The 18,991-nt window shown below is 48.9% G+C and overlaps 2 protein-coding genes across 2 annotated transcripts; both read right to left on the bottom strand.

Annotated features, from left to right (window-relative positions):
• Positions 1-13,679: 13,679 nt before the first annotated feature.
• Positions 13,680-14,397, bottom strand: RPL12 (60S ribosomal protein L12; the record flags this gene model as incomplete). Its single annotated transcript, XM_083192885.1, has 5 exons — positions 13,680-13,693; positions 13,749-14,073; positions 14,127-14,247; positions 14,304-14,337; positions 14,394-14,397. The coding sequence occupies 5 exons, from the start codon at positions 14,395-14,397 to the stop codon at positions 13,680-13,682; spliced, it is 498 nt and encodes a 165-aa protein (XP_083051942.1).
• Positions 14,398-15,070: 673 nt separating this feature from the next.
• Positions 15,071-17,749, bottom strand: SEC23 (GTPase-activating protein S23; the record flags this gene model as incomplete). The annotated part of the gene is made up of 7 exons (XM_083192884.1): positions 15,071-15,095; positions 15,156-15,355; positions 15,408-16,502; positions 16,566-17,042; positions 17,093-17,387; positions 17,472-17,602; positions 17,657-17,749. The coding sequence occupies 7 exons, from the start codon at positions 17,747-17,749 to the stop codon at positions 15,071-15,073; spliced, it is 2,316 nt and encodes a 771-aa protein (XP_083051941.1).
• Positions 17,750-18,991: the final 1,242 nt, after the last annotated feature.

Below are 18,991 nucleotides of genomic sequence, written 5' to 3'. Positions count from 1 at the left end.
TTCCTCAGCTCCCGTGGTACGGTCGTACCGCTCGTGCGTGCCGTTGCGAAAGGTTACCGAAGCAGGCGAGGCAGATCACGACGGTCCAACCAAAGGATCCCGACCGTTGGAACTCTGTCTGCGACAAAAGGTCCCTAGCGTCGGGTAGCTCGCAGTTGGGAGGAATTAGCGCGCTGCCAGAGGTAGCGTATGTACCGATACTTAGTCAGGTAGGTAAGGTACATACTGAAAGATATGTACATGGTACATCGTACTTGGCTAAAGTATCCGTGTAAGCATCGAGCTCCTCGACTCGGGGACTCGGGCACCAGGCACTACGAGCCGGCCAATCTCCACCTCCATCCTCCCTATCGGTAATTGCAGCTTCTCACTTTACTCAATGCCGTCGGGAACTAGGTAATGAAATTGCTCAAGCACCGAGGTCAGCCTGGCACTACCTATCGCTTTTGTTGACGGCAAGACCGTCCTGCCAGGGGCCGCAATTGTGGTGCGTGAGGGTTGGAACACCATGAGAAAGGCGGGTGTTGAATCCACTGTTATTCGTAAGTCCATGATGTACTACTAGTAGGATAATACTACTAGTAGGCATACAAGTACATGGAGTATGTATATGATACATAGGCCAACTGCAAAACGTGTCCAAGATCGGCCCGGTGGTCGATCCTGGCTGCACCATTAGCAAAGCCTCTTCCCACGGTCCTACCACAGTTATAATTCTAATATTCAACCTTCCGCTTGCGGCCACAGTATGACCGTTGACATGTAGCTATCGGCGTTGGCCGTACGTAGTTGTACCGCTTGCGAATAATAGTTGATGACTATGGAGTAGTGTTAAGCTCATTTGAGTTGACGGGCTGCATACGAGTACGGGGCCTCTCGGATGTATTTTTTTTTTCCAAAAAAAAAATTGCATACTACTATTGACATGCTGGCTGGATTCCCAAGTCTTAGCGGTGATTCTGGACGTCAGGTTTTTGATGGCAATTAGAGGGGGGTGACGAGGGAGTCGATTGACCGGATTCTATGTCCGAAGCTATCGTTAGGGGTGTACCCATTACACAGTACCTGCTACTAGTACTAGTGTTACCCAACTTCCGGTCTTCGGGGCCTTACCCTGATCCAACGGTCCAAGCTTTGGTCTTGGTCCAAGTATCCTTCTTCGGTACTTCACCGTTCGCGCGTGTCTCAGCTGTCTCATCCTTAGCACAGCGGTGATCTGGTGATATGGGCAACGGCCGACGAAAGTCCTGGACAATATGATTAGACAGGATAGGTCGAAGAGGCGTATAATTTCATATAGTCTTTATTGTATATCAGGCCCAGTAGACTTCGCATATGCCACCTACGAGTCAGTGCAGGGTATGGGGATAGATCTTGCCAACCTGCGTATATCTTAGAGCATTTCAATTATTATTATTATTATTATTATTATTATTATTATTATTATTATTGGGGTGTACTACTTGTAGTCTCCAACCGCAGCTATTTGGGTGTAAGATGGAGAGTAGCGCTGCTCAGAGCCGACACTCTTTTATCTGAGGATGTATTCTCTCCCCTGCCTTGCATTTACTCGGGAGAAGCAGACAACCCTTCTTATTGGACTAAAGACACACTACTCTTTCTCGGGAGAATGTATTTTCCTCCTCTCATTTACTCACGACAAAAAGACAACGTTGATTAGACTACACTGAGGTAGTCTTCGCTCCCCTCCGTCAAACGGTAGAAGTAGTATTGGCCCAATTGTGCACAGTAGACGTATTGTCAACGCAATTGTCCATTGTAGAAGCATCGTTGGTCCAGTTGCTCTCCGGTGATAACAGCGATGCCACGCTGAGCCTAGGGTCTTTTGATATATTCGAAATGCCCCCTCTCGGTTTCTGGTCTTGCTGTTGGTGATACTCGGGAGAGTTCGGTGCTGTTGGGAGTTCTCCCCTTGATATAAAAGAAGCCGATCTCTGAGTTGAAAAACTTGGCAGAGGGAGCTGCGGTCCTTGGTAAACTATGCTCCCCCGCGGAACAAACGAACGTATGCTTGGTAGTTGGTTCCTATCCGGGTTGATGGGGTCCCACGACCGGACCGGGGGGAGATCAATAGGATTCAGAAGTGGTGTCGAGGTATAGGCTGGTGATGATGTCGTGTAGTGAGAACCCGATTCAGACTCTGCCGAGTCAGAGGGGCCTGGGGATGGCAAAGGTGGCTCAGTCCATTGGGGACGGTGACCCGGGAGGGGGGTGTATCCGTAGCTGGAAGAAGACATGGTTGGGGGCGGTAGGGTGATGGGAGGCGGGCGGATTGGCTTTGTCGTTGCCTGTACCGTGGGAGATGGTTGGACTCCAGCCCTGGCCATGTTCTGGTACCAAAGGTGGTCGTGGTGGACTTCGCGATGTAATTCGTGGTGGACTTCGTGGTGGATTCCGTGGTGGACTCCGTGCGATTCCCTGCCCCGTCTCCTCCTCCGATTCTGATTACCATTCCACCAGTTCTTGACGGCATTGTCACTTCGGTTGTTTAGCCGCCGAGCAATTTCGGCCCATCGCTTTCCGACTTCTCTCACCAGCCGCTCGATTTGAGCCCCTTCCTCTGGTGTGATGGGATCATGGTTGAGTGTCGGCTTAAGATTTTGGTGGTAGCGCTCTCGGCACTGTTTCGGTGTTCGCGATACCAGCGACTGTGCAATGTGAACCCAGTTGAAAGGCCCATGAGAGTTGACGAGCTGCATCAAACAAGAATCCTCCTGGCTGGACCACGGCCCCCGTTTGTGTGACGATGCCATAGTGAGCGGCAAGAATCGTGCGTGGAGAGATGGGATGACGGGCGACTGTTGCTGTTCTAAACGCCTTTCTGTGTGTCTGTTGTGTGGGCAGATGGACCAAGATATACGTCGCCAACCACGATTAAGTGCCGATTGAGGATAAATAAGCTCTGTTGGGGAGGCACACACAAAGCCTATTAATTTGCCGTGTTATACAATCGTGTACAGAAATATAGACAGATTGCAAAAGGCAGAATGGAGAGTTTGGAGGCAAAGGTTGGAGGAAAGGTGAAGGAGGACAGGAGCTTGTGGACAGAGATCAGAGATGGTAAGAGCGAGGAAGACCGGGCAGGGGTGCGAAGATCTAAGTATGGACGGATACCTACCTACGTATGACCGGGGGGCGCGCTGTGGCACCGAAGCTTGGGCGTTTTCGGTACACTGATGCAGGTGGGCAGTTGACCGGGAGCTCCAGTAGGTTAGAATACCACTACTAATACTACTACCTATGTAGGTACGAAGTACTGCCACTGCGACGTACTACATGCTAGGTAGAGTCTGTACAGACCAGTACTTGAGTAGAGGTACTGTTAGTACTACCCTCTAAGTACTTGGTCGTGATCGCATCCTCCATGGACAGTGACTGGTGCTGCTAATACTCCGTAGATACCTTGCTGACTCCAAAACGACGGCACCACGGATCTTACCACCACAGAGACTTGTGGTCCTCCAGCATCAGCTGTTTGGTATCCAGCAACGCCGGCCCCAGACAATCTTGGGTAACCAAAGGGTCTACCGTGGACATGGGCTGAAGCAAAAAAGCAAGGAGAAATAAAACTGCATGGGGGAGGGCACTTGGTGTCACTCGGCACAGTTATTCGCTTCGGCCAGCTTCAGCTACGCCACGCTGCTCATCATCGCTCTTCCTAGGGCTATGTTTCTGGTTCTGGTTCTGCACCAAGTAGATCTCGAGTCGTCATCCGTGGGTGGATCCGTTCTGTGGCTCGGACGCGTCCGTTTTCCGTTCTATTGATCCTGGTTTCGTCTTGTTGGTGGGGCGGAGGACGTATTGGTCAGGGTAGACCAGGGAGTGGACGAATGCGGGAATCAAATGATACGGGCCCAAACTTTTCAGGCTGCCAGAGAGATCTGATCTGATCCACGTCGCAGGGGAGGGGGGTGAGCCCTAAGGGGTGGGTCGACAAATGAACGCGATCTACCGCTGACTAGGATTATCCCTACAATCAACCCCAGTACCATGTCACTGGTGACTGGCCAGCAGTCGGTTCTTTCTCCGAACACAAAGCACGTTCCCGCTGGCCCAGCGCCCGCGTCCATTGAGCACCTCCGGGCAGTCAACGGCCCTTGTCTCGACGGGCTCACTAACTTAATAGTCTAGCTGCCCAACGAGAAGACGCAATTTGACGGTTTAACTTTTTATTTCCTGGAGAGAAAAAGACGTGGCTTGCTTTCCCACTGTGCCCAGCTTGTTGGGGACGACAGACGCCCCACCTGTTAACAACCTTCAGAATCAGAACGAAGTGCTTAGGTACTTACGTAGACGACCCCCGTTTTTGGAGGCGTCTGAACGTGCTAGACAGACTCCTGATAAATCATAGATTCTTTCCTGGGTAGATAATAACGATCTTCTAGTAGGTCGAGAAAGATCTTAATACGCTTTAGAGACCCTATTCACGCTTTTTGATCGTCTCTAGGAAAGGGCTTCGCCGCGTAAGTACGTACGTACCTGTTAATATTACTACTAGTAGGTACCTACCTTGCCTACTACCAAAATGGTATCTCCGCTGGTAGATGCCTACTTACGGGGGCGACCCCGTTTTTGGAGACGATTAAAAAGGATAGATATGGTCTCTAAAGGGTATTGAGATCTTTTCCAACCGCCTGAAAGATTTCGGCTACTCAGGAAGGAATCTATGCTCTATCGAGAGCCTGTCTGGCACCTTCCGTTATCTCCAAAACGGGGGTCGCCCTCGTAAGTACCTACTAGTGTAGTAAGTGCTGTAGGTACTACGTGTGTACTTGTTGAGTAAGGCACCCGCTCCGTGATAGGTATACCTGCTAGGTACTAAGTACAGTAATGAATGTCAGAAACCCAAGTGGCCACGAAATGCAAGTACTAGTATGTACCTAAGGTCCTCTGCAAGGCGTTGGCTGAAAGCGGAACCGAGTACCTGCCACCAACCCACGATATCTCAGAAGGCGCTGTAATCAGGCAATGGCACCGGGCTTAGCCAGCTGTGTCCGAATGGCTTCTGGTGTCTGGGCTCACTACGAACTTATTCATCCTGTCTGAACCCTGCCTCGTTATGGGTACTACATGAGGCAGTTGGGTTGCAACCGCGTTGGCGTTAAGCCATCTTCAACAACAATCAATCCCTCTCTTCCACGCAAGGTTCCTCTCCTCTCCAGATCGCTTAGATTAGCCATCATCCCACCGTGGCGCACCGCTGGGCACATGGTACGTAGGTGCCTGGCATGTAGAGAGTATTGCTAGCAGTCTCTTCGCTTTTTGGGCTGATGGGAGCAACGGTTCGTCATACCTGGTGAAATAGAAAATGTCCTATGCCCCGCTAGCACGACCCCTACTACAATTGCAAAGAGGAACCCATGGATGGCATCCACCGTTATGGCGCTTGATGGCATATAAAAACTTTATGCAGCTGGCGTTTTCCAAGCGGCTAGATGGCTAGAGTATCTACAATGGCTGGAGCAGGCAGTCTTGGGTAGTATACCTGTAGAGTGCAGCTATGTTCGGCATTCTACTTGGGCTTGGTGGCTTGCGCCTCGCCCCTCCATGGAATCTTGACACCTCCTCGCCGTCGGCAGAAGCCCTCGATACAGGATCCATACTGGCCGCTTATGACCAATGGGATTCAAAAACCACCTGTGCTGGTTCGACAGGGTGGCGTACCAATGGTTGAAACCTTGACGAGTACAGTCAACACTCTTTCATGCCTAGAGTGCCCCAAGAATGCTTCTCCAAGTAACCTATGAGACTTTATAAAGAAGGCTAGAAAGGAGATGGCGAAAGGATAGATTTCATGAATGTCGGCTGAGAAGTTGCGTAGATATCGGCCCTAGCAGGTTTGTATGCAGCGACGAACACAATCCCCTCCCCTTCTCTCTCCTCTTTTTCCATGACTGGCACGTTCCTTAAAACTTACTACAGCCAACTCTACCCCAAGCTACCGAGCCTAGGATTCAGTAGACGATTTTCTTTTAATTTGGTGGGATGGCTTTTTGTTCCCCAACGCCATATCGGGGGGTTAAGGGTTTTACTAATAAATAAGTATTCGTAAGAAGGTAGGATTAAGATACAAGAGGTCATATATTTTAGTAGTAAGTTAGCATCAGCCACGCGATCTTCTCTCATGCGTGCTACATTCTCATCATGGGAATAGCCTGAAGTATTAGTAGCGGGGAGAATAATAGTCCACGCCTTCCACTTTTGTACTGAGCTGCTGTCATTGTGCTGCCGAGGAACTTATAGTATGATTCTTTTCAAAGACCTACGCTCATATTGGGTTTCAGCCGAGGCCGGATACCCCTTTCGGAACAAGAGGAGGCGCCTTCAACCTACCTACCGTCAAGGTACTGTCGTAAGGGATGCCTCTAGGATGGTAAGCTCGGGTTCCCGCAGAGTGGTGCGGGCTTCAATTCCGAATGCGAAAGGAGGGTGGTACTCGCCCCCCTTGGGTATTCCGTATTAACAATGACAAAAAACGCACAACTTGCAACTTTCGCCAGACTCCAAGCAGACTCAAAACTCCAACTCGCAGGTCCGTCGTTCTAAGGACTCCAAGCTGAGCTATATTCCACCATTCATAGGTGAATGTCCCCACCTTCGCCTGCAACCCACTTCCGCCACGCTTCCTCGTACGCTGTCTCAACGTCGTTTACCCAACGGTGGGTGTCAAAGAGCGCGCAATGCCACTTACTCTCCCACAAAAGCTTTCTGATCTCAGCCAACCGCCCTCTCCCCTCCCAGTAACCTGAGTTGGTATCATTGTAGACCAACCCCCCCGCCAAGATGGTAGCCATGCGTTCGTACTCGGTCTCATTGCAAGCAATAAGCTCTGAAGCAACTTTTTGCCCGTCCTCTGACTTTGGTAACGCCCCTATCAAGATGGATGCCGCCATCCGCGAGCACATTTTATAGGGATACCGAGGATGTGTCAAAATGGGTGTGCTTGACCAGAGCACGTCGGCTGCAGTCGTGTGGGCATTGCATTCCGGCGTGTCCAGAAACAGATCACAGACTCTTGCACGTGAAATGTGCTGACTTTTTGGTGCCACATCTGTAAAAATGAGTCGACTGGCCACTTCTGGGCCTGCCCATAGCCTCGCTGTGGCGGCGAGGTTCGTCTCCCCTAGTTCAGGAAACCGTAGTAGCCACAGGACTGCCTTAGGAGTTTGAGCGAGTATTCGAAGCCAGGATCGAAATGTTGTAGGTTCAATCTGATTTTGGGTCGGCAAAGGTTAGCTCTAGTCGGCCACAAGAAATCACTTCGCTCGACGAGAACGTAGGAAAAGTCCGATTGATGTTAAATTGGGACCCAATTACCTTATAAAGTTGATTGAAATTTCCCAAAATGATGGCGTCGTCTGGAAGCGAGGGGAAAAGCTCTTTTCGCATTTTCCATCTTCGACCTTGCTCTTGTTCCCAAGTTATTTGACGCTCGCTTGCGTCGCAAGACTGGGCGTGATCGCAGCAGAAAAAGGTGTCTCGGCAAAATATAATATTCTCCGAATACACCCAGCCATCAATATCGCCTTCGGTCCCATCGCAAAATACATCTTCAATACCAACATTGTTTCGCCAGGGACGAAGGGTGCTTGGAGGGATGGCTATGGAATCTGCGAGAATGTAGTCGCACCACTCAGCACCAATCGTCCCTGCGAAGCCCATGAAGGACATCTGAACTGGCGCAGGTCTGGCGGCGAAAATTTCGTTCCGGGCACCGCGTGTGTAGCCGTTCAGGTTAACAAGGATATGGATCTCATCTCTCACAATCTGTCGAATTAGCCTGTCAGGAGACCACCCGCTCACATCACGGAAAACAGGTGCTTCCTGCTCGATTTTTTGTCGGTACGCTGATTTGTCGCTGGCGGTCGTTGCATAACAAATAGCCCGTGCACGGGTCGGATCGTGAAGCCCGAACACCGATTGCATCCTAACAAAAGAAGTGTCAGTGTGACTGCGTTGAAGGGAACGAATAAAGGTGTTGAATATGATAAAAAAGAAGAAGAAGCAATGCTTACAAATGTGCCAGGGGGTGGTTGTTGAAGTCTGAGGATAGGTAGCCGATGTTCAAGTACGGCCGAGGTGGCGGAGGTGGCGGGTATAGCTCTGCCGGAATCCAAGGAGACCTGAGAGTTGAGCAGGATATGCGGAGGGCATTCCGCTGCGAGATAGCTCGGACGTCTTTCGGACCTAGAGGGCAGGTAAAGGTGTGAAACGGGAGAACGGTTGGAGCCGGCGGAACGGCAAGATTTGCCGGTAGTCGTAACCGAGTATATCGTCGTAGCCGAGCAGTGTTTGGCGAGCCGAGTTGATGATACCAGTCCCTCAACATAACCCGCGTAGCCCGTTCTACCAGTCGCAAAAGACGAGACCCTTCCCAAGATTTCCCTCTCCATCGGCGTAGCCAACTACAGACATCATCCATGGCTACATCGACCAAGTCCGAGAGCTGCTGTGCAATGGCACGAACAACATCCTCTTGGAGAACGTTGTACCCCCAATGCGAGGCCTCCTGAAGCTGCTGACCAACTATGTCCACAACCCGCTTTGTTAAGCCACTGGCTTTTCGATATGCCTGTGCATCAACTAATCTGCCATCGTCATTAACATGCCACCGATCAAGGTGTCCAGATTCCAGGAATACCCCGCCTCGGCCCCTCCAATCGCAAACCGAGTTCAAGGCTGTTAGCAGTCCGCAGACTGCCTCAGCAAACTCAGGGTTGGACTTCACCGCTCGCCTGTAGTACATAATGGCGTCGCTGATGCGGCCTCTATCCTTCACTGCGTTGGCGAGATTCGTTAAGGCTATGTCAAAAGTTCCGTCGCAAGAGACTGCCTGTTCGTACATTTGTATGGCTAAATCCAGCTGGCCGATGTCTTTGAGAAGGCTGCCGAGGTTGGTGTGGAGGTGAACATGTTTGGGGTCAAGCCGGAGGCCGTATTTGTAGTATGCCAAAGCAAGTGCGAGCCCACTCCCTGGTGGTACGCCTGGAATCCCCGGTTGAGACGCTGAGTCGACGTCCGTAGCGATGGGGCTGGGGCTCGCCTGCTGTACTCCTGCTAGTAATATTCCCACGTTGTTTGCGGTTGACGGACTTTCTTGGAGAGACAGTGAAAGGTAGTAGAGAGCTAAAATGTCGCCTACGCCAGATGGACGTCGCAAGACACCTGGGATGGAAGCTCCACTGGACATGGCGTCCTGAAAAATCTTGGCTAGAGATAAAAGTGAGTTGCTGGTGGTCTGTCTTGCCGCTCTCTTTGGCGCCCCGTCTGACACATAAGCCAGACCCGGCAGTTCGCCAGTCTCCGAAAAAACTAAACGCGCAGTCTGGCGAGCTTTTTCGGGGGGTAGTAAGAGAGGTTGGAGATGCTGTTGTGGTGCGCCCCGAATTGACTGTCCGGCTGGGGAGAAGACCGTCTGAATGCGCCGCACGAGATGGTGGATGCCATCCGCACGACGTCCGATGCTAATAAGCACGGCCTCTTCAAATGCCTCTGAGGCATGATCAATATCTTTTAAGCTGTAGAGCATCGTCCCTTTGGCATGGACCAAGGCAAGAATCCGACCGTTCTCGCTCCCAGGAAGGGCATATCCACTCGATCCGAACCCATTCACTTCAAATCCGACACCACCAACGTATCTAGGCGTCTCAAGACCCTGATGAGTATTAATATCATGTTGTCACTGGCGGGTGTGAAGTTCTCACAATACCATGATTTAGAGTGTAAGCAGTCAGAGAGAGTCCTGACTGTGTCGGTGTCGATCCCGGCAGCCTAAGGGCTCGTTGCACAAAAGTAATGATCTCGATGGCCTCTTTGCTTCGTTTCCTGTACAGAAGTCCAACGAGATGTTCAACTGCTTCTAGGTATTCCGGCCGAAGTTTGACAGCTCTCAACCAGTGGTTCTCAGCTTCGTCCTGCCTACCGAGGCAATACAAGGTAGCAGCAACATTTGTGATACCGACCACATTACTGTAGCGAGCGTTAGGTTCAAGTAGGTGCTTTTGGACCACCATGATGGAGAACCCCTTACCTTGGGTCACAAGCTATGATTCGCGAGAACCATTCCAGAGCGATCTCATAGTTCTCGAGGCCGTATTGGAGACAGCCGCCCAGCATGATCCCCTCTACCCACTTCCATCCACTTTGTTCACATAGGGTACTTAGAACCTCCAGGCTAGACCTTGCCCTAGCCACTATGTGGAGCGCAGCGAAAGATTGCGAGTTTTCTAGGTGCCCGGTGGAAACTGGCTCGAAAAATAATGCAGAATCTAGGCCATGACGAGAGTCGACCCTAAAAGCGCTGCCCTGCTGCGTAGAAAATCTGGAGGCTGAATAGATTTGTTGGTCGGTAATACCGGGGCCACATTCTCTACTCGATTCAAAGCGCGAAACCTGCTCGCGGCTGTTGCCACCACTCGATATCTGAGTTGAAGTGTGAGTTGTACCCGTGTCTCTCCCCCCAATGGGAGCAATACATCTTGGGTTAGGGGGCTTGGGGTATACAAAGGCCTTTGAAGATCCTAGTGGTCGACTGCCCATTCTATTCTGCTGCGACTTTCGAGCCGATTGCAGGTGAATCAACAAGTCCATGTAAGCTTTGTGAGCATGCGCAAGTGCCTTCCCTCGAAATCCCAGTTGGACAGTAGGAGCCCCAATAGGTCCTCCTATGTTTGATCTTGTCCCGGAGTCCAAGGTCAAGTTTTCCATATTTAGATGCGGAGTTTGGCCGAAATTGTGTGCATATTCCCGCCCAGTGAGATAGTTGTGATCGGGTAGTTGTGGTACCTCATGGCAGAGATCAACGTTAACCATGGGTTTGCCGGTCATAGGTGGATTAGATGCAATAGTCGGAAACTGCCCAACGTATTGATAGCCCCAGTACATAGGGTCGGGCTGCCACACGGATTGACCGAGCGGCAAATATTCAGACGTTGGTATCGGAGGGGGGCAAAAGGCACGGACGTTGTACTCGTTGGCTCGAATAACAGGCTGATAGACGTTTGGGAATGAACTGGAGTTCACAAACGGCGATGGTTGGCACGGACGTAGCCCGGCCGTGTTGCCCTTCTGTAAGAAATCCTCGTTGAATATCCATGGCCCAGCCCTTGATTCGACTAGCCCGGAGTGGGTGGGAATGCAGGATCCCGTAGACCAAGTTGGTCGGCAAGGGTCGTGAAACTGTACTCCAGCAGGAATATAAGAAGCAACACTGCCATTTGGAATGATCATGTGCTTGTGTGGTGGTGGCCCTTGAGCTGGAGGGGTTGGTGATCCATCATAAGCAGCATCGATAGTCCCGTTTGGAGTTTTCCGCCGAAGATAGTGTTCGGAGCGAGGAGGATACGGCGAGCTTGAGAACGGCGCGAGTCGTCGGTGTGATTGCGAGGTTCGGATTGGGAATGCTCTAGGGAAGGATGATGTAGCATCCTGAGGGCGAGGATGATCCTCGAGAGGAATAGAAGGAGAGCTAACCGGAGGGTAGGCATCGAGAGTCGTAAACCGCGACATGGCGCACGGCTGCACTTGGACCAATGGTAACATGACCCCCGCGAGCCGTTCGTGTCCACGGACGTCGGCACGGCGAGAACAGAATAGGGAGAAGAAATCAGCAGATCACGGCCTGCCCCTCAAAGCAAGGCTGACGAAAGCGTCGCGATGCATCTGGGGCTGACAGCGTCGGCGAGCATTTGGCCAACGCTAGAAACGGCTTAAGGCAGATGTCACCTATCGTTGGTCGCCCGGCGACAGTGAATGGCGTAAGTTGCTCGTTGCCGATGGGTACGTAACGTGCCGTAACGCCTGCGAGCCAGACAGTGAGCGGAGGAGCTTTGGCTGACCGATGGTGTGAGAGAGCAGGCGCCGACGTGTCCCAGAGCCCTTGCCTTGGGAGCGTGGCCACCACCGCTGCCAAGACAATGGTGAGGTAAGGTACTTGTAGGTGGGTGGGAAGGGAGGTGAGCGTCGTTGGTTAACCACCGAGTTCAGCTGGGGACACTGTGCAGGAGTGCACCTCAACAGCTACTTGAGTGGTAACGGCACCTTAGGTACTACTTACCTACCTACCTACTAGCAAGTAAGTTACTTTAAACTTACTCACCAAGGGTAAATAAGTACCGATTACTATTTCCTATAGTACTACCTAGTAGATAAGGCACTTTATTACTCATATATAGATAGCAGGTAATTTACTGAAAACTACCTACGAATACTTTGCAGAGAGTATAGGTAGCGGCCACCAGTGGTAATAACTTTAGCAGGGGAAGAGTATTTTATAACATCTCATTTATACCCTGATGCACCCATTTTCACCGGTGCCTATTCTAAGATGTAGTAATAGTTATGGACGTTTATTAAGGACTTGCTAAGGACTCCATGACAGTCACAGAGGTGCTAATACTATTAACAGGGTTTTTTTTCCGCCATGGCCGTTATCAAAAAACGGCATCTGCTTACATTACAGATTAGTACCACTTACTCCTATCCGTACCATGCATATAACGAGTAGTACTATCCGTACTTACTAGGTAGTACTATACTTTGGAGAGACTCAGATTCGGCACCCATCCGCCCAAGTACTAGGTTGGGTGGTTTAGCAAGTACTACTACTACTTCCAGTGCCCAGCAGTTCCTGGGATTACGCACCTACATGTATACAATCAGGTATGATACTACTAGTATACTTTCAAGCCCTCGTGACTAGTAATAATGGCTTTTTACGTGCTCTCATGGTTCAGAATAGAATCCTCCATACTTGCACACAGCACGTTTCTGGGCAGTTGGGCTACCAGGTTCAACTAATATACCGTAGTCCAAAATGTCTCCAGGTTGGCAGACAATACTTGTGAGACGTGCCTCTGCTGATATTACTAATTACTTACTATACTGCGGAGAGTAGAATCTGCAGTAACTGACTGTTAGGCTCTGTGTTTTATTGTGTTATCTAGCTTGTGTACACTTGCCGACCAAGCTAGGACACCATGCGTATAAGTCTGAATGACGTGGAAAAAGGTGCGGCATGGCACCAACGCCTATTATTACAGCCATACAAGAAGGTAATGAATTAAGCGGCTCGGTACATATCCATGTTTCCTATTCATGATGTGGAGAATAAGGCGTAGAATTATGATACAGATAACTCTTCCCTACATTTAAGAATAACCTAGCCTAGAAATATGTGTATGGTACGATGACGAATACTGCCACCAGTGATGGAGAAGTCTGGGGACTATGTGAGGAATCATCAAAAATAAGTTTAGTCGAAGGGATCCCCTCACGCATTGATTCGCAAGACAGATGGCACACCGATGCCTATGCATTTGCCCGCGCCTCAAAGGGATTATATATAGTGAAAATTTTGTTAAAAAACTTGTAGACCATGTTAATGGACCTCCACAACCATATGGTCATCATAACCTGGATGTGGCGGTGAGTATAAGGTCTGCGATGCTCGATATTCCTTGGACAAAAATTGAAATGAACCACTGAGCAGATTGGTAAATTTCAGAGTGAAGTCAAGGAGCAGATTGGGTATGTCACAAAGATCAGGGTAAAGTAGGGAGGTGACATAGAGGAGGACATCATCCCACTCGGAATTTTTTTTTGTTTTGGCATCGCCACAGGATCTATGTTCTGCGAAATCTAGTCGTGGTCCGGTCGTTTTACTCATCAGGGACTGTAGTTGTCAGTATCGCGGCAAGTTTACAGTCTCCCTGCGTTCGATTACTTACTGTCAACGTCCCCACTGTCGATGGACTCGATGATAACCTGGGGAGACTTGCCATCCACCTGGCATCCAACACTGCAAGCAGTGCCCAGGATTTCCTTGACGGTGCCCTTGAGCTCCTTCGAGAAAGACTTGTAGCGCATCGTCCTAGCAATCTCAATGATTTCGTCGAGGCTGACCGACTTATTGTGCTTGATGTTCTTCTCCTTCTTGCGGTCGCGCGGCGGCTCCTTCAGGGCCTTGATGATGAGGGAAGAGGCAGTGGGAACAACAGACACCGCAGCCTGGCGGTTCTGAATCGTGAGCTTAACAGTCACGCGCAAGCCTTTCTAATTCGCTGTTTCAGTCTAGTGTATCTGAGAGTTAGGACTGCTTAACTTACCCAGTCACCAGTGGCCTTCGCAATGTCTTCGCCGACCTTCTTCGGCGACAAACCCAGAGGACCAATTTTGGGAGCGAGAGCCGAAGAAGCACCAACCTCACCACCGGTGGCCCGGAGGTGGCTGCAGGAATATCAGTACATTATATTCGAACCTTCAGCTTTTCACACAAGACGAACATGATCTTGACCTCGTTGGGATCGAACTTGGGAGCTGTCGAGGCCAATGGTTAGCAAGGTGAGTAAAGGCCCACTGAGTAGTAAGCTTACGCATGTTGGCAGTTGGTGATGCGGCAGAGGCTCGTGGTTTGCGTGCCGAAAGTCGAGGTAATGGTTGTGGAAGAAGAAGAAAAAGTAGTGCGTAGTCGTCCAAATTTCAGAGCTGTGTGCATCTGGAATCTGCCCTAAGCCGGTATCGATAACTGTGGAGTGTTGATTACTAAGCAAGAATTTGCAAACTTGAGCACGTGATTTGAATGACAACCTGCCAACGGGGAACTTGAAAGGCAAGATGAATTGCCAACACGGTGTTAACAAACAGAGCCCTTCCACCCTGTGATCGTCAGGGAAATGCGGCTTCCGCTTGCTTGGGAATACTCGTACTTGAGGAACCTTTGAGTCGTCCCCCCTTTGGAGGTAGTACTAGTACGTGAAGATGGAGTCGGCCATTGCGAACAGCCCAACTTGTGGGGATGCGAAGTTCCATAGGCTATGAATACTTTATCAAATCTTGATGAGAATCAGGGGGGTTCGTATTCTTTGTGCTCCCATCTCGGCTAGCTGAAAATGCGCGTGGTTGTATGATTACTTGGACATTTGCGTGACAAAACGCCGCTTCCCAGGACACTTATTGTTCTACCTCGGATACCACAGCCGATAGGGACTATCGGTGGCCCCCCCAATGCTTCAAAATCACTCCGGGAACGCTTGTACATCTATGAAAGCCCTTACGTTGTTCCACTTACTGCAAGTCTGTCACGACCAGTTAGCTTTCATTTAGGATCTGAATTCATGCGTCATGGGTCAATATACTTCATCAAGTGTTCCATGAATGTCTGGAGCGAGACATCGTCGGTGAAGATTGTTTGGGCGGTTGTAGCCCCCACTCCACCGTACGCACCCGTGGTATGTGTGGTGGACGGATTCAACTTGGACAACAGGAAACGGGCCTGAGAGCCACCAGCATCGCAGACGATGAATCTAGGTAGAGGGAACCGATCGGTGATTAGGTCCTATTACCCTTTAGTGTCCTACTCCATGTACAAGGTTATATAAGACACTTACCCTGGCGTCTTCCTTGGGCTGCTCGAGGAGGGCGGCAAAATTTTCGTAACCCTCTTGGTCCTGATATCCTGCCTTCCGCCATTCCGCAATAGTTTCGCCGTGGAAGATCAGTATGTGGAAGAAGGTGTCCAAGAGCAAGATGTGCGTGGGTTGGATTGAGGCCGAGTCTAAGAGTACGGGTTGTCCGCCGTCTTGGTCGAATGTGTATGAATCCAAAGTGGGCTGTATCATGACCAACGAGTTGCTGACATCCTCGTGGTTCAAGACGTGGCGGTAGAAAGCGGTCTCGTCAGGCGAATTGTTGAAAACCTGCAAGAACTGACTTCGTCGGAGGTGGAACATGAATTGGGGATACAGTGTAAAATTCTTCTCGAGTCTGAAAGACGAAGGATCGTCCTTTCGGTAGTCCGCAAACCTCGAGCACAACCGGATTAGCATACGATCAACCCATCGTAGCACGTCAGGTCCATCGTCAACTTCTGCTTTGAAGACAGCTATTCTCGACATTAGGACAGCAGCAGCTTCCTGGTCAAAAGAGTGTGCTATTGCTGGGTCGCCAGCCGGACCACTTAGATTGCGTGCTACTGTTGTCACGCGAAGGTGGAATTGGCCGGATGAATGCTGGTAGTACGTCAGGAATTGGATCATGCCCTTCTGGGGAGCTTGCTGGTGTGCTGGCGGGCCTTGGCTGGCAATCTCAAAATAGACCCCATAGCTGGCCTGCGGGTCGATGCCGCACATCTTCCATGAGCAGGTGTTACCAATGCCACACTCCGTTTCGCCCACGGACACGGATTTTTTGTTCAGCGAGACAGCATGCCCGATGAGGCCGGTGACTTTGAGTTCCTTGGTTGTGAGAACTTCCATGACGGCGTTGAAGCCCATCAATAAGTTATCATCGCCGTCTTTTTCAAAAATGCGCACGAACGATTGCTTGAACATTGACGAGGTGAAGCTGTCTGTCAGGATCATGTGGCCGCCAGTTGAGTTGCATAGGCCCTTCATCTCAAGCAAGCCAACCTGATCCAGGCAGCCCGCGAAAATATCAATAATGTGCCCATTGTGGGCTGTGCGCTTCGCCAAGTTATCATAAAACTATAGTACACAAAAGGTTGTGTCAGCTGGTGTTCCAAGATGACCGAGATGCGGTATTCATACCTTGAGGGCCTTTTTGAAATATTTTATGTTGTCACGGTCGATGTCATGGTGTGATCGAATCGGCTCTCGTAACTCGGGGCCAACAACCATACCTGGCCCCTCGGTGGCGGGTCCACCAGCAAAGAGCATGATGCGAGCTCCGGAGTTCTGGAAGGATGATTCAAGAAGCCCAACAGCGACACTCAAAGCGACTCCAGTACACCGCAGACTCCGCCGGTCGTTGGCTACAGGCCAGGGGTCCTTTTGGAGAGTCTCCAGAACTTTGGTGAGCTGAAACTCCGCCTGCTGCACAGGCAGAAGGAACCTAGAGGCCGGGCCCATTGGCATTGCCCTTCCTGGCTGCGGCTGCATGCCAGGTCGCATGCCGGAGGAAGACAAACCTAGCATTTCTTGCACTTGCTTAGCAGAGTAGTCTTTGCTGCCCCTGAAGACGTACGACTTTGCGCACTCCTCGTATCCAATTTCATGGACGTGGGCCTGCCATAAAGTCAGCAAGAACCCATGCTGGCGTTTCATGGAAATCCCACCATTGTCCCATAAGTAATGAGGCCAACCAGAGCATTCTCAGGAAGAAGACTGAGGCTCATGACAAGGGACTCCTTCAGTGAAGACAAACTATCCTCTTCTTGGCACATGTCCACCACGTAGAGGAAAATCGGAGGCGCAGAGGCGGGACGCGATAACCGATACTCAATCGTGGTATTCGCCGGGTGCAATTCAGGGGGGATTGCGTTTGCGGTGATGTCTTTGTAATGAGGTGGCAGCTGGTTCCTCGATAGGCAGAAGGGGCATATCCAGACGCGAGCCCGGACGTCGACCTGGCTAAACATAGGTGTTAGCCGCATCCGTCTACGCTGTCCATGTTCCTGCTATCCCGGCTGTTCATTGCACCCGGCGAGGGCTCACCAAAAGGGATTCAACACTGAACGACATGGCTGCTTGCAAGTAACCGGCTCGAACTGGAGCAGAGGTGTCTCCGGCTTCTCTTTCAATGGGGTGTATAGTACCCCGATCGGGGCAACGAGTCTCGACGCTTCCTAGCCACACAGTTAGATATCTAATACGTTCGAGGAATACCACGAAAGACTTACCATTCGCGAGCTGGGAAACACGTTCCAGCTCAAACGCACTCCATCACAATCCTCCACTTCGCTCCACTGCTCCTTTTGACTTTCGTAATCCATCGCCACGGATGTCAACGCCCTCCAGGGCTAGTCTCAAATGTTGAGGTTCTAGGTCGAGGTATAGCAGCGAAGAAAGAAGGGCTCGCTAGTAAAGAACGTTGGGTTTGTAGAATTTCGTTGTCTAAATGACGTGGATCTAGGGGGGGAAGGTGAGATAGAGCTCCAACTCTACCCCAACTTTGGCCGGTGCGAGTAGTGGACAAGTAGACATCTTGGTTGTGACTACCCCACTAATACCACAGGGAAGGAAAGTGGGGGAGTAGGCTTAGCGGGCGCGAGCTTGGTACTACTACAACCAAGTTAACTACGTACGTACGAAGGTTGCGGTCAAAAAGTCAGGTCCTATTAGATATATACCCTACTAATAGATATATACTCTAGTATTAACCTAAGTCGTTCGTATTCTATCGGACCTACGAGAGTATAGCTAAAATAAGCTTATTAATGATGATATGCTATGGTAAATTAGTGCTATTATACCGAATAGATGCTATAACGATAACCGGGCTATACTAATACTATCGATGATTTTAAGCGTTTTTATTAATAAACTTCTAGAACTATAATATATATAATACTATTACGATTTTACTTATTAATATAATAGTAATATTAAAATAATAATAATCTTTATTCTAAAATTAATAATAATATTTAATTTTTTAAAAATATTATTATAGATCTAAATTATTATAATATCTTTTTCTAATTCTAAGGTTAGGTATATATTAATATATAAGTATATATATATAAGTATATACATATATATATAATACCTTTATAATATAGGTTTAATTAAATAAATATTATATAATTTTTATCTTTTATAATTTTAAGTCTTAAAATAATTATATAAATCTTACTATAAATAAATATATTTTAAAAATAATTTTTATAAAAATAATTTTTATAGTTCTTTTAAATCTATATAATATATTATTTATATATTTATATTAGTTAGTATTAATATAAATTAAAAGCTGATTTTATTTTATTTTATTTTATTTTATTTTATTTTATTTTATTTTATTTTATTTTATTTTATTTTATTTTATTTTATTTTATTTTATTTTATTTTATTTTCTTAAATATCTTATAATATATTTAATATTTATAAGATATATATATATATATATATTTTATAATAAAATATATAAGTATTAGATATATAAGTAAATCTAATATATTATTAGCTAAATTTAATATATATCTTTAATATATATTTATTATAATTATCCCCTT

This window comes from Amphichorda felina (genome assembly GCF_050947745.1).
Source record: "Amphichorda felina strain 45539 chromosome Unknown scaffold_3, whole genome shotgun sequence".
NCBI classification, from domain to species: domain Eukaryota; kingdom Fungi; phylum Ascomycota; class Sordariomycetes; order Hypocreales; family Bionectriaceae; genus Amphichorda; species Amphichorda felina.
Note: the sequence above shows the minus strand (reverse complement) of the source record. Positions and strands in the feature narration are given on the sequence as shown.